Consider the following 14887-nt stretch of genomic DNA (forward strand, 5'->3'; position numbering starts at 1 on the left):
CTGTGTGCGCAGACTGCAGCCCCGCAGAGAACCAACATCCAGAAGAAAAAAGGACAGGATTCACTTTCAGCCCGGTTCCCCTTTGTCTCGACAAAGTTACGTAATTGAAAGTGATATCGAAGAAGTCGGCAACAGTGGAACAAAGTCTGCTTGAGCAAACCAGGAGGAAAAGTCGAGGATTTCTGCAGTTTCAGAAGGAAAATTCCTACAGAAACTAAACATGTCGAAACCTAATTACTCTGGAACCTATCATATGGTGGAACAGGAGAATATGGACGCCTACCTCACTGCTTTAGGTAAGACTGGCTCATTTAAACCTCTTAGTGTGCTCGTACTGTGGAAAAAAACCCCTCTTAAAACAGATTTATTAATGAGGGTTTCTTTTGCCTTCGTTAGTGTCAATAAAACCAAATCAGAAATCTTGCAGTGCCAACTTTGGGAAAAACAGAACTAATCATTTTCACATGAACAAAACCATCTGGTTTCAGTTCTTTCTGGTTTCAGAATCTCCCGATGAGCAATCAGGTTACTCAGTGGAAGATTACTCAAAGAAAACACATGATAAACGTATGTTGGAGTGAATGAAAATGTGCAAATTTTGCACGTAATGCACACATCAATCCATAAATAAAAACTCACAATTACTCAGAAATGATTGGGCTTCATCAGATTAAAAATAAAAGCACAAGATTAAACTAAAACACATGGAATCAATCCCAAGACCTTCTTGCTGTGAGGCAGCAGTGCTATCCACTAAGGCACCGTGCTGCTGTGTCTCAAATATCAGTGAAATCCAAATAGTTTGCATCATCACAGAGAGCCTTTAAAGTGTGAAAAGGGAGACTGTTCCGGAGACAATACCGTTCTTAGAAAAAGAAGATATTTCTAATCTTAAATTGACAGTAGTCAGCTTCAAACAACCAGTATTTTCTACAGTATAAGTTGTGTTTTTCTAGTTTGGGAGGTCCTGCAACTTACTTATTCCTTATTCAAAATAATAATATTACAATGACTGTTAATACGAGGTCTGTTAGAAAAGTATCGGACCTTTTTATTGTTTGCAAAAACCATATGGATTTGAATCACGTGTGATTGCATCAGCCAAGCTTGAACCTTCGTGCGCATGCTTGAGTTTTTTCACGCCTGTCGGTTGCGTCATTCGCCTGTGAGCAGGCTTTGTGTGAGCAGTGGTCCACCCCTCTCGTTGTTTTTTTTATTGAGAATAAATGTCTGAACGATTTGGAGCTTTGCTGCATCAAATTTTTTCCCAGAAACTGTGAGAGACCTCCAGGTGGACACCGTTCAGAAAATGAATATGGCTTTCAGGGACGATTTTATGGGGATTACACAGATTAAGGAGTGATCCAGACGGTTTAAAGACCGCCCACAACTGCTGAGAGTGCGCCGCGCTCCGAGTGCCGATTCACATGCTCAAACCCCGCTGAAACAACCAGATCATTTCCAACGTGAAGGCTTTGTTGATCTGGGACATCGTCTGACTTTCACAAAAAGGCAGAAGGCGTGGACATCAGCACTTTTTCGGCACATTCCACTGTTACAGGAGTTTTTTTCATGGAAAGAAAAGCGGAGGGACGCGCCACGGAGCCGTTCATTACGCGGCACAAAACCATCTCCGTGTTGGTCTCACAGGACGGCTTTCAGGTGGATTTCAGATGGCTGTCGGTTGCTTTTCAGTCGTGTGATTATCCGAGAAATTGAGCATGAGCTGAACCTGCCCCAACATGTCCTATGAGGCTTCATCACGGCGTTGCTTTGCGCCATGCAGCTCCACCGCGACGCGCGGAATTCCACTCCTCTTTCCATGACAAAAACTCCTGTAACAGTGGAATGTACCTTTCATTTCTAAACTGGACGCTGTCTTGATCCGGTATGTCGTCTGACTAGGAATTGTGAAAAGACGTGGACATCAGCACTTTTTCGGCACATTGAGACAGACGTGCGGAGGAGTTCCTCGCGTCGCAGTGGAGCTGCATAGCACAAAGCAATGGAGATTTTTTTTAATGAAAGACGTGCGGGCGGATTGCAGCATCGGCTCACAGCCGCCGCAACGCTCCGCCACAGGAAAAACACCTCCGTTGGAAGCCTTAAGGACAAGTTGGAACATGTCCAGCTGTTAAACAATTTCTCATATACTCACTCCACTGAAAGCCATCAAAAGCCGCCTGGATTTTACAAATGGTTATCAACACGGAGGTGTTTTTCCTGTGCCGTCGCACCGTGCCGGCTGCGTCCCGACGCGCGGACCCGTCCGCACGTCTTTCATTAAAAAATATCCTTTAACAGTGGAATATCCGGATAAAATGCTGAAACCGACTTCTTCTGAAACTTCTCTGTTCTCTCACGACGTCCTGGATCAACAGAGCCTGAAATGTGGAGGTTTTCAGCTTGAAACAGGCTGATGACGCTGCCTGAGAGCGCTGCACGACGTCTCGCTCCGTGGGAAGTCCTTAAAGCGACAGTATCACCTCAAAATCTCTCATCAGCCATTAAAATTTTCACCGAAACCAGCTTAATTTTTCGAACCGTGTCCACTTCGATGTGTCTCACAGGTTTAGAAAAAATTTTGATCAAACAAAGCGCCAGTCTCTCAGCAACTTCTCAGACAAAGGAATTCCGACGAGGGGCTGGACGACTCCTCCCACAAGGAGTGCTCACAGGCGAATGACGTCACCGAAGGCGTGGAAAAACTCAACGCATGCGCACGAGGGTTCAAGCATGTCTGACGTAAAAACATATGAATGAAATCCATATAGTTTTTGAAAAAAATAAAAAGGACCTATACTTTATTGACAGCCCTCGTATTTAACTCTATTTGGACTGGGACCAAATGTATCCCAACAGAGTAAATTTTATTCTGCAAAATTTACTGTGTAGGTCATTGACCTGCTGAAAGATGAACCCATCACCCAGTCTGAGGTCAAGAGCGCTCTGGAGCAGGTTTTCATCCAGGGTGTCTCTGTACATTGCTGCATTCATTTTCTTCAATCCATTGTCTCCCAGTTCCTGCCGCTGAAAAACATCCACACAGCATGATGCTGTCACCACCCATGCTTGATTGTAGGGATGGTGCCTGGTTTCCTCCAACATGATGCCTGGTATTCACGCCAAAGAGTTCAAGCTTTGTCTCATCACTGTGCGTCTCACAATGTGAGAGTCCTTCAGGTGCCTTTTGGCAAACTCCAGCAGGATCCCATGTGCCTTTCAATAAGGAGTGGCTACCGTCTGGATGCTCTACCATACAGTCCTGATTGATGGATGCTGAAGAGATGGTTGTCCTTCTGGAAGGTTCTCCTCTCACCACAGATGAATGCTGGAGCTTGGTCATGGCCCTTCTCCCCCAATTGCTCAGTTTAGATGGGTGGCCATCTCTAGGAAGAGTCCTGGTGGATCAGAACTTCTTCATTTACAGATGATTGAGGTCACTGTGGTCATTGGGACCTTCAAAGCAGCAGAAATGTTTCTGTACCCTTCCCCAGATTTGTATCTCGAGACAATCCTGTCTCAGAGGTCTACAGACAATTCCTTTGACTTCATGCTTGGTTTGTGCTTCTGACATGCACTTCAACTGTGGGACCTTATATATAGACAGGTGTGTGTCTTTCCAACTCATGTCCAATCAGCTGAATTTTACCCCAGGTGGACTCCAATTAAATTAGTTCAATAGAACTCATTGATCTCTTGAGAAAACTCCCTCGGGGAAAATGAGGTTCCAGCAACACTGCATAACAGTACACAGGGTAAGAAGCTCACAGAGTATCAAAAGTGAAAGTAAAAAAAATTGCAAGTATAAATACACAAATAGAAATACGAGAAATACTGCTCACTATTTGTTTACTGTCTACTACCCTTTCTCCTTCCTGTCCTCTGTCTTCCTGTACTCTCCCTCCCCCTGAGTGTGGAGTTGTGCACTCTGATGGGCTGAAGGACAAAGGAGGTTTTCAGTCTGTTGGTCCTACACTTGGGAAGGAGCAGTCTGTGGCTGAAGAGGCTCCTCTGATTGCTGATGACTGTATGCAGAGGGTGACTGACATCGTCCATAATGTCCAGCAGTTTGTCCAGTGTTCTCTGCCAGCGTCACCAGAGAGTCCAACTTCGTGCCAACCATGGAGCCAGCCCTGATCAGTTTGTCCAGCCTGGTTGTGTCATTCTTGGATGTGCTGCTTGCCCAGCACACCAAGGTGTAAAAGAAGACACTGGCTACTACGGACTGGTAGAACATCCACAGAAGTTCCCTGCAGATATTAAATGACTGCAGCCTCCTCAGGAAGTGCAGCCTGCTCTGTCCCTTCCTGTACAGGTGGTTGGTGTGGATGTCCATCCAAAGCTGTAGAAACATCTCAAGGATGATCAGCAGAAACAGGATGCACCAGAGCTCAAATTATGAGCTTCATGGCAAAGGCTGTGAATACTTACGTACATGTGATTTCTTAGTTTTTCTTTTTAATAAATTTGCAAAAACCTCAAAAAAAAAATGTCTTTACATTGTCATTATGGGGTGTTTTAAGGAGAAAAAGAATTTCATCTATTTTGGAATAAGGCTGTAGCAAAATGTGGAAAAAGTGCAGCGCTGTGAATATTTTCTGGATGCACTGTAGGACTTTCCCAGGAATCAAAGCACGAAACAAATGAAGTCCCAATTCAGAAAAATCTTGGACCTATACTCCAGTGCGACTTGTATATGGGTGATTCTTAGACTACGGGCACTTTTATGTCCCTTGATCATATTTTATGAAAAAAAGAAAAAAGGGGAAATTTCACACTTTTATAGTTATCTTTACAATGAAAGTGTTTTAAGAAATTTGTCCTAGTAGTCTATGATGACTGATGACTTTTTCACCTTTTTTTCAGCATCATTATATGCAAATATTGCCGTTTTGTGCTTGTCCCACACCCAGACTTATGATCTTCAATGATAAAAATGTATAGTAAACAAACATTTTTTTTCTAATGTTTTAAAATATCTCTGAATAAAATATCAGTAAAATAATCAAAACATAATTGGGGTATTCAATGTCATACAACTGTGTTATTTTTTTAAACGAAATGTAGTTGTCCCACACTATGCCGTAATTCCACCACAACATAATGTCCCTTTAAAAAGTTTGTATGAAAGATTGTGTGGGTAGTTTCTATGGAGATAAACAGTACATCAGAGCACATGTGTATAGCGCCAAATCACAACAAACAGTTGCCCCAAGGCGCTTATATTGTAAGGCAATGGTGTGGTGGGAAATTACATTTACAAGGCCAATAGTGCCTGTAGTTAAAGAATCACCCATATAGGTTTTTCCTCTTCAAGGGACATTGTTAACAGGTGTGACTTATACCTTCAATGCAACTTATACTCTGGAAAGTAAGGTAGATGTGTGACCTCTTTAGTTCAATTCAGTAGAGTAACCTTACCAACACACATTCACACCTCTCCACATACCAGCTATTGTTCCGGTGTAACAGTATCCCCCAATTCTCAGTTCTCTTTGTACCCCTTCCCCTTGGCCCTACCCCTACGCCTACCCCTTTAAACGGGGTAAGGCGAAGGGGTATGCCTCTAGCCCTATGAATTGAGACTCCCCTCCGCCTTAGGAGAAAAAAAAACTGCCCGTGTCAAACTGCCATCTTCACTGTTTCTTAAAATGGCAACGAAACACAACTTGTTGCAGTAGCCTGTTTACTCTTTTTATTTTCTTGCCTTTCTGCATAAATGCAAAGAAATAGAAGAAGTCGCAGATTTGTTCGACGCATCGCAATCATGTCATGTTAATTAATGTAATTAATTAATAATTTATAATAATAATTAATAGTATTAATTAATTCATTGGTAATTAATTAATGTTAATAATACTAATAATTAATCAGTAATAGTAATAATTGCTATTGTAATTGATTAATCATTAATTGATTGATTAGTAATTAATTAATTAGTAATTAAAGTAAATAAACACATAAATATATCAGCCTGTGTGGACATGAATGTATACATTATACAAGTTTCACTTTTTGATTGGAATTACTGAATTAATTACGTTTCCATGATGTTCTAATTATATGACCAGCACCTGTATGTATGTTAGGGCTGCATCTAGTCTGGTATATTTATTTTTCAAATTCTCCCATTTTTTGCATCCAGCCCTATTTCTTTCGAAATTTCCTGACAAATAATATCAGTCTATTAGGACATTCAGGTTATGTGCTTACACATATACATGGTGTGTATATATTTTCCAACCATTGGTGAAAGCTTATTAGGAGATGAGTGTGCTCAGGGCTCCTGTTTGTTTACAAAAATACACACGTGTTACAGACCTTTAAATCCAACAGCAGGGATCGCCATTATCCAAGGATTTAGGAACATACAAATTAACGTGCTTATCCTTTATCATGATTTTTCTCCATTGTGAGAAATAAGTGTCTTAGCGTAGCGTTCGTGTGTATATGCATTATACGCCTCAGCACACAAGCGAAGTTACGATATCCTTCAGAACGACAGTATACACAACATGCATCCAGCAGCATACACGTTGCTGTCATAGGCAATTGCCTGTAAAGTTTTTTGGCAAGTTATGACTTTCTAAACAGGGTAATTGTAATGAAAGCTGCTTCATTTGGCAACTCTTTCGGCGCCATGTTTGTGTCTGTGGAGACAGCGGTAAGCTCCTCCTACCCCTCCATACGGAGTGTGCATCCAGATTCACTCCGTTTGAAGGGGTTGGTAGCCCCTCTGCCCAACCCCTCTGCCTCACTCCAAAAAGAGAATTGAGACACCCCTCTGTCTCTCGTGCCCGCGCAAAACGGAGGGGAAGGGGTAAGTGGAAGGGCTGAGGGGTAGAATTGAGATTCAGCCTATATCTTACCCCCCGGTGGGACAAAATATCTTAGGATGTCCTTACCCCTCACCCTGTAAATCCCACCCACCCCTGACAGGCATCATTCCAACATGGCAGCACTGATTAACCCAAACTTTAAGGCCCAATCAGGACAACCTTTAAACTCTATATTCATGGATTGTTTATGGTCACAGATGAAGCAGTTTTGATTAACGGTGAAGATCTTGGTGTTCTTTCTGTATGCATCTATAGCTATCTACAATAGTAATATTTCCTATTCTGAAGTATCTTAAAATCCCCCTTCCAAATGTACTGTACAAATATTGGACCTGATTGGGAAATGTGATGGAAAATACTCCAATTTAGTTTTGCATAAAATATCCACAGTGTATGTATAGAACACCCAGTACCATACCATCTTTATTTATGAAGCACTTTACTACAACCAAAGCTGACCTAGTGTACACCAAAACATACAGTTAAAACATTAAGACATATATTTAGAAGTTAATAAATAAATATAGCATACACACAAACACACACACACACAGACACAATAGTATGCAAAGAAACATAATGAAAATGAGGGCCCTATAATGTCTGCCACCTTTCTCAAATCTCTTTGTACAAACTCGGTCATAAATATAAAGAGTGGCAGATAGGAATCAACAGAAATATAAATGTAGCATGAAACTGACAAATATTATTTGAAACAGTGTGATTCTCACTGGACGAGCAGCTCGGCAGGGAAAAGAATAAAGATGTGCTCAAATCATTTTTATCCACTAAATATTACAGCAAAGTGGTTTCAAGTTTTAGTATCATGAAGAATGAGTCAAACTTTAGCGTCCCAACTGGTGTTGAACTACATGGCAAGCGAGCTCACAATGAGTGAAGATCAAATGTATTCAAAAGAACGTCGTCCCCGTAACAGATTCTTCTCTACCCTGCAAAAATCAGTTTACTTCTTATTATACTGACAGTAGGATAATAAACAAACAACACATTTATGTTAGTTTTTCAACACCCAGTATGATAGCAATAGTTTGCTGTAATGAACACTTTACTTATAATTAAAGTTTTATCTATTTGTAATCATAACTATATTCTGCTAGTACTATTGTAATCATAAAATATTATTAATTTGGTGTATTACACAACATTTTTAACTGTAATCTGAAGTTTGACCTAATTTAGGTGACATTTGACCTCAAGTGAAACCCTGAAGGTCAAGGTCAATCACTTATCCAAGGTAATGGGCAAGGTCTATGACTACGTTCATGGCAAATTTGTAGGCAAAATTTCAAAAATTGCAACCAGGAAAGTTGTTTAGTTGAATTTAGTGTTTGACCTTCCTGTGACCTTGACCTTTGACCTTGAGCTTGAGCCTTTTGTGTACTGAAAGGTAGCTTACTTGGGCTGCTATATGTGAAGTTGCAAGAGTCTGCGATGTAACTGTGTGCTGCACAGCGAGTTAAAGGTGAAAAATGCAATGATTACAACAAACAAACATACATATTGACAAACATATGTTTTGGCAGGATATGATATCCAGGGTGGGAGTAAGATATCCTAGGACTCCTGATCAGGACCCTGCACTGTGTTGTGCTGGTAAACGATGTGGAGCCTTCAGGTTCATACCAATAGACACTTCATATTTATTCTGTCCATCATAAATGTGTGTCAGCCTGTAGTGATCTGGACCTTGATGCAGTCCCCCCCTCACACAGCAAGCTTTCTTTTTTCTCTACATGTGCTCCAGCTATGACAAACTGGCAGCTTCCATGTATGACACTTTAACATTGTCGCCTCTCAGATATTAATTTTGCTGTGAGGAAAATCGTGCTACTGCTGAAGCCCACCAAAGACATCAGCCACGATCCTGCCACAGGGGCCATGAAGATCCGCACGCTCACCACATTCAGGAACTTCATAATGGACTTCATTATTGGAGAAGAATTTACTGAAGACCTGGGCCCTGTGGACGGTCGTACCTGTCAGGTACACACATGCATTTTATCCATTTTATTATAAATGTACATTTTTGTCTGAAAAGTGTGAAATAGAATTCGTTGTTATTCTTATTATTTGTCATACAATAGAGCTGCGATGGTCAGGTGATTAATTGATTACTAATTGACTATTAAATAACTATTTTGTTAAGTGAGTAATCATTTTGAGTCATTATTTAAAGAAAAATCCAAATTCTCTTTTCTTTCAGTTTCATAAATGATAATAATCTCTGGTTAATTTAGTTAGTTTCTTTACTAATATCTGGCAGGATACTGATTATCTTGGGGTTGTGGAGAAAACAAGACATTTGAAAGCATCATGTTGGACTCTGGAAACCATTGATCAACATTTTCTCTACTCTCATATTTTATGGACAACTAATCGATTAATCGTCAAAAATTGTCAGATTGATTGATGATGAACATGGCCCTGGCTACCTGCATGGCCTCAAGCTTTAACAGATCCAGATCTTATCTCCAGGTCTGTATGAAATGACTTGATGATTGTTTCTTGTGGGAAAATGTGTGACTGACAGGTTTCATTGACATCAAGGAATTGATGCGTTATTGGGTATTAGAAACCCGATGGAAACACTCCATCCCCAGGATGTGGATCCAGATAAGACTGATCATTCTAACTAGTTGTCTGGCAGGTGACTGAAATGTTTTCCCACTAACAAACAAACAATCCAATGGAGGTGAAACCATAACCAGCTATGTGAATGTCAGGATTGCTAAGGCAAGTGCCACATTTGGTAGACTTCATGCCAGTGTCTGGAACAGAAGTGGGATCAGACTGGAGACAAAACGTAAGGTCTACGTAAGGTCTCGTACAAAGCCATTGTACTTCTGATGCTCCTGTATGCGTGTGAGACGTGGACAGTGTACAGACGCCATACAAAGAGACTCAATCACTTCCACACAGCCCGCCTTAGTAAATTGCTCAACATCAAATGGCAAGACAGAATACCAGACACAGAGGTACTGACCCATGCAGGTATGCCGAGTATTAATACCATCTTAGTGCAGTCTCAGCTCAGATGGTCAGGACATTTAGTTCGGATGCCAGACCATCGATTGCCCAAGAAACTGTTCTATGGTGAACTTGAAGATGGCACACGATCATGCGGTGGCCAGAAAAAGCGGTATAAGGACTTTCTAAAGGCATCTTTGAAGGTCTTTGACATAAAGACTGACACATGGAAACAATCTGCTAGCAATCGACCACAGTGGCGACGCGAAATCAGAGCAGGTGCGATTGCCTACGAGGATGCACGCAAAGCTGCTGCCCAGAAGAAAAAGCTGGTAAAGAAGGAACATGCAGGCAACCCCCCACAGAACACCACTCTGACCCCATGTCCACACTGTGGCCGACAGTTCCGTGCCAGAATAGGCCTGTACAGCCACTTGCGGATACATGCGACTCAACCCACTCAACCTGATGGCTGACAAGTAGCGGTCCTCGTTAGACTGATGGACGAAGCTCTATTTGTCCGCCACAAATTCAAAAGAAACCATGAGTGCTTCGGGGCTCGTGGTGGGGTTGTGATAGACCGTGTTGATTACTCTGCCTGGTGTTTGCACAGTGTAATCGTTATATCTGTGTGTTGATGCAGACTACAGTCAGCTGGGATGGGGACAAGCTGGTTTGTGTACAGCGAGGTGAGAAAGAAGGCCGAGGCTGGACACACTGGCTGGACGGAGACATGCTACACTTGGTAAGGAAAGAGAGAAAGTGAGGGTGAGGATGTGGAAGAAGGGAAACAAATTTGATTTGTTTGTTAATGGTGTATTTGCACTCTGACAATAAGCCTGGCCCACAGAGAGTTGCTTACCACTGTCCAGCGCTGAGTTCCACCAGAGTCCACAGGAACTAAGTCGAGGTCCGTCAAGCAACTCTGATGTTTGATAACTTTTAAACATGCTTAAAATCTTTCACTTAATGCTAAAACTCCAGTAAGAGCTGAGCTATGCTACCTCTTCTTCACCTCTGCTAGTACGCCATTACTGCTCTGTTGCCCTCTGCTGGCTTCCACTCATCAGCAATGGAGGCTCGACTGGAAGCACCACTTCCCCTGGTTCTCTTGGCCATGAAGGAATGTGTAGAAATGTGAATAAATGTGAAAGAATGTATAGAACCTGTCTCGACACATCAGTAGCAAGTGACGCAATCGCAGAGTTAGTTTGAGATTACATTGGATACGCCACCTGACGTCACCAATGTTGAGCCGACAATCAGCTCCGCCAAGCTACGTTACTGCTCTACGGAATGTGCGACCAATACACCCACCCTCTGACGTCGAAAGTTGAACTACATTCAGTACTTAAGCCCAGGTTACACATAGACGGTTTTGTCGGCGGGTAGTACGTAGACCGAAAGGGGCGGAGCATTTCGCCTGCGTTTTGAGCGCTGTACTAGCCGCAAATACGCGGAAAAACGCAGCTAAATCCGCCGAATAAAGCGGAGTTTTGATGCCGTAGCGTCCGGCACACGTCAGGCAACGGGGGTTAATACTCAGTTCTATCCTTTAGAATCGCAGGTTAAGATGCGAGTGAGAACGGCGGTGTTCTGCTGCCGCCGATAATGCCCTGTGTACCGCTGGATTTATCTAGGCAAATCCTGCGTTACTCCAGGAACTTTTGCTTATAGGCACCGCCCCCAGAGTATAATAGGCTGAAGCAGCTGTCAGTGCAGGGGGAGGGAGTGACAGGGAGCTCATCTCTCAGCCTTTTTTTTTCTCCTTTTCCCCTCCTCCACGTGTTGCTCGTTTCCACCACAGGGCTGCCCTCTGCCTCTGAACAGACCTCTTGGTAAGTCCTTGCCGCTGCCAAATTTATTTTAGGAGGCATACTGGAGCTTCTCTGCAAAAATATCTGGAGCTGGCTGCGAGTGAGAGACCTGCATGCAGCGTGCTAGCGTTTTTATACTGACCGCCGCCTATCGGCCGTTTGGAACACCGTTAACTGGGAGGTGGCATTTAGAACAGCGTACTGTCCGCTAGCGTTGCCATTTTGTCTGCCTCTGTCGCCGGTTAAAACGCCTTTGAGGACGCCGATGTGGGCTCTATCGCCGTTTTACACGCCGTTGGTTAGGGATACAACGCTGGCCGCCAATTACGGCGGTGTAAACTGCGGCACTACAGGAAGGTGCGGGATGACACGGCGATTAAAAAGTATCAAACGCCGTTGTTCGCGTTGTCTCCGTCGTCAGGCCACTTCTCTGGGAGCGTTCCCGGAATTATTCGACATGTTGAATTATTTTTTCGACGATTCCCCGTGAAGCTGGAACCAAACCACGCCCCCGTGCGCCGGCGTTAACTATGGCGTTTGATCCCTAAAACAGCCCGGAGGGGGCAAAATCTCTGCCGGGATGCTTCCGGGAGAGTTTACCGTCTATGTGTAAATGGGGCTTTAGTCAGTGGACTGTTGTTAAGCGTCGCCCTCTGCTGATTTGGACCCCTGGAGGAGTGTTCTCCGGCATTTCACAGAGATTTTTGAGAATCCCGTACATCAGGCAACATTAGCCACTTCGCATCACAGTGTGAACGGGTCCTAAACGAGCGACGTATCAGATGTGGAAGTGACATTATTCTGAATAACTTTCACCTTGTTTGTGAGAGGGAAAAGAATCAAACTGGACGGTTAAAAAACTCCACTGAAAATCATATGTAATAGTAAAGTGTATTCCAAACATAGAGCTAGGATTGGAGGCTAGCCTCTTCTTGATATGAAAATGTTTATTTTCATTTGAACCTGAAGCAAAAAGATTATCTGTCAGCGCTGATTAAAGTTTCAAACAGGCGTCTTTGTTTGATTAAACGGCGCTGACGGGATTCCTAGTGCTCGTGTTTCAGTCAACATTGTGCCGCTGACACTGTGATAACTGCAGGGACAGACATGTCGCTGGGGATCAGGCATTAAGATGTGGCTTTCACAAAGCAGGGGTCCAGGGAGAGATGAATGAATGAATGAGCGGCTGCCGGGGGGTCAGAGAGGGAGAAATGGTTTAAAAGGTCAAAGGATGAGCAGGAAAAAGGCTGAGTTTTGGGTAAAATCATTAATTCAGCTCTTCATTAATGTGTCTTATTGATCCCCCCCCAACTGTCTTTCCCTTCTGCAGGAGATGAGAGTTCAAGGCATCGTTGCTAGGCAAGTCTTCAAGAAGGCTTAAAATGAAGGAGAAGAGAGAAATAACCTCAAAACATTATATCCTGAGAAAAACCTCTAATGTGACACTCTGATGTGACCTTTATGGACATGATTTTCTGATATGTTTAGTATAACATGGTTAAAGAACTTTACTAATCCACGTTTTGTGAAAGAAACCTTACAGCTGCATAATTATCATATTTGCAAATGTAAAAGGGCCCCATCTTTTGCGTTGAAACTGTCATCGCAGGTTTCTATGATGTCTAGTGTCCACATTGTTTCAAGCAATGTTGCGTAGGATTTAGGAGGATTTATTAGCAAAAATAGAATATACCATTAATTATAGTATAACATGATTTTAGAGGGTGCTATGCTTGATTAAGCCTCGGGGTACTAATGAAGTGGAGGGCTGCTAACCATAGATGGAGGGTCAATAATCAACCATAGGTCCTGGAACAAAATCATGTTATTATCATTATTATCACTAACACTACACAAGCACATACAAACCATATCTACTATCACTCATCAAGCAAAGAACATCCAGCAGTGCTTTATGACAACTGTCAACCTGAGTGAAAGCAGCATGACATGGAAAAATAATCCAAGATGGCAGAAAATGCTTCCAGGCAGCTGTAGTTTCCTATAAATCCAAGATGTTTAACATTTTTCTCTCGTATTTTGTAAAGGTTAGTGAGAAATAACACTTAAATCTAAAAAAATCTGTTTTTGTAACCAGATAATACATCTGAGGTGTTTTACAGGCCATCTTACTGAGACATTGGCATGTTAGCCTGAGCTGTGCTTCTACGACTCCATAATTCCGTGGCCACGCAATGACGCCGACATGGGCGTGGCATTATCGAGCTTGTCCGTCGTGTTGGTGGGTGTTGCAGTGCAATTTACTGCCGGAATAGTAGGGGGCTCGACATGAAGAACAAGGCAGGGACTTTATTTCTGCCTGCACCGCCACTGCTGCTGGTCGTTTTTTACTTTTTCTGGACAGATTTGTCCCTCAGCCATGTCCAGTTCTTTATGCGCTCATCAACCTACAAACAAACGTTATGCTCAATTTCCCTCCACGAATTGCTGGTCATTTGAATGTCTTTGTAGTTTTTTGATTCTATGTTGTAAAGTTGGTCATATTTGCAGACTTCTTCTGCCAAACGTTCCTCTGTTTGATCCATGATCAAAATGTAATGCGCACTGCAAAAACTTTTAATCGGACTTTAATTATGACAGGACAGGAAGGAGTGAAACCAGAAAAGTGACCAATTACAGCCCTGTGGTCGCTGTCATTTTGACGTGTAGGTTCAATTTGTGGGAGGTGCACGTAAGACTACAGGGGCTCAGAGAGGGTTCACAGTGATGCAGAGAGCTTTTCGTCACCACGGAGCTGCGGAGACGGAGAAGCATAAATCAAGCTTACCTAGCAATACACGAGCGTCATTGTGGTGCAAGTTTTACTGAAAGAAATCAAACTTTGGTTATGCTTTCGTACATTGATGCTTTATGAGCAGATCCATTTCCTCAAAAAAAAAAACATTTCACTTCTAAGTCCTTCATCTAAATAACAGAGCTTCAGCTTCAAGTGCACACAACTCTTAAATGCAATGACGGGTGACACTGATCGGTTTGATTCATGTTACACCCAAAAGGCACCCATGATTTATCTGTCCCTTTGTACCCTGCATCTTACTTTGTGTTCAGATTATGCACCGTGTACATAGCAACGTGGAGTTGGACGCGCCCTAATTGCACTTGTGCTTTGTACATTAGTCCATGGGTATTCACCTGATTCCAGAAAGGGCCGAGAGTTGCATACCCCTGCATTAGACTGTGCAGTGGAGAGCATGAAAATAGGGATCAAAGCCTCCTCCT

At 42.7% G+C, this 14887-nt stretch overlaps 1 protein-coding gene across 1 annotated transcript; it reads left to right on the plus strand.

Moving 5' to 3' along the window:
* Positions 1-14602, plus strand: rbp5 (retinol binding protein 1a, cellular). The gene is made up of 4 exons (XM_034174503.1): positions 1-296; positions 8662-8846; positions 10474-10575; positions 12978-14602. The coding sequence occupies exons 1-4, from the start codon at positions 221-223 to the stop codon at positions 13026-13028; spliced, it is 414 nt and encodes a 137-aa protein (XP_034030394.1). The 5' UTR covers positions 1-220; the 3' UTR covers positions 13029-14602.
* Positions 14603-14887: the final 285 nt, after the last annotated feature.

The sequence above is a fragment of the Thalassophryne amazonica genome, chromosome 7, assembly GCF_902500255.1.
Source record: "Thalassophryne amazonica chromosome 7, fThaAma1.1, whole genome shotgun sequence".
In the NCBI taxonomy this organism is placed as follows: Eukaryota; Metazoa; Chordata; class Actinopteri; order Batrachoidiformes; family Batrachoididae; genus Thalassophryne; species Thalassophryne amazonica.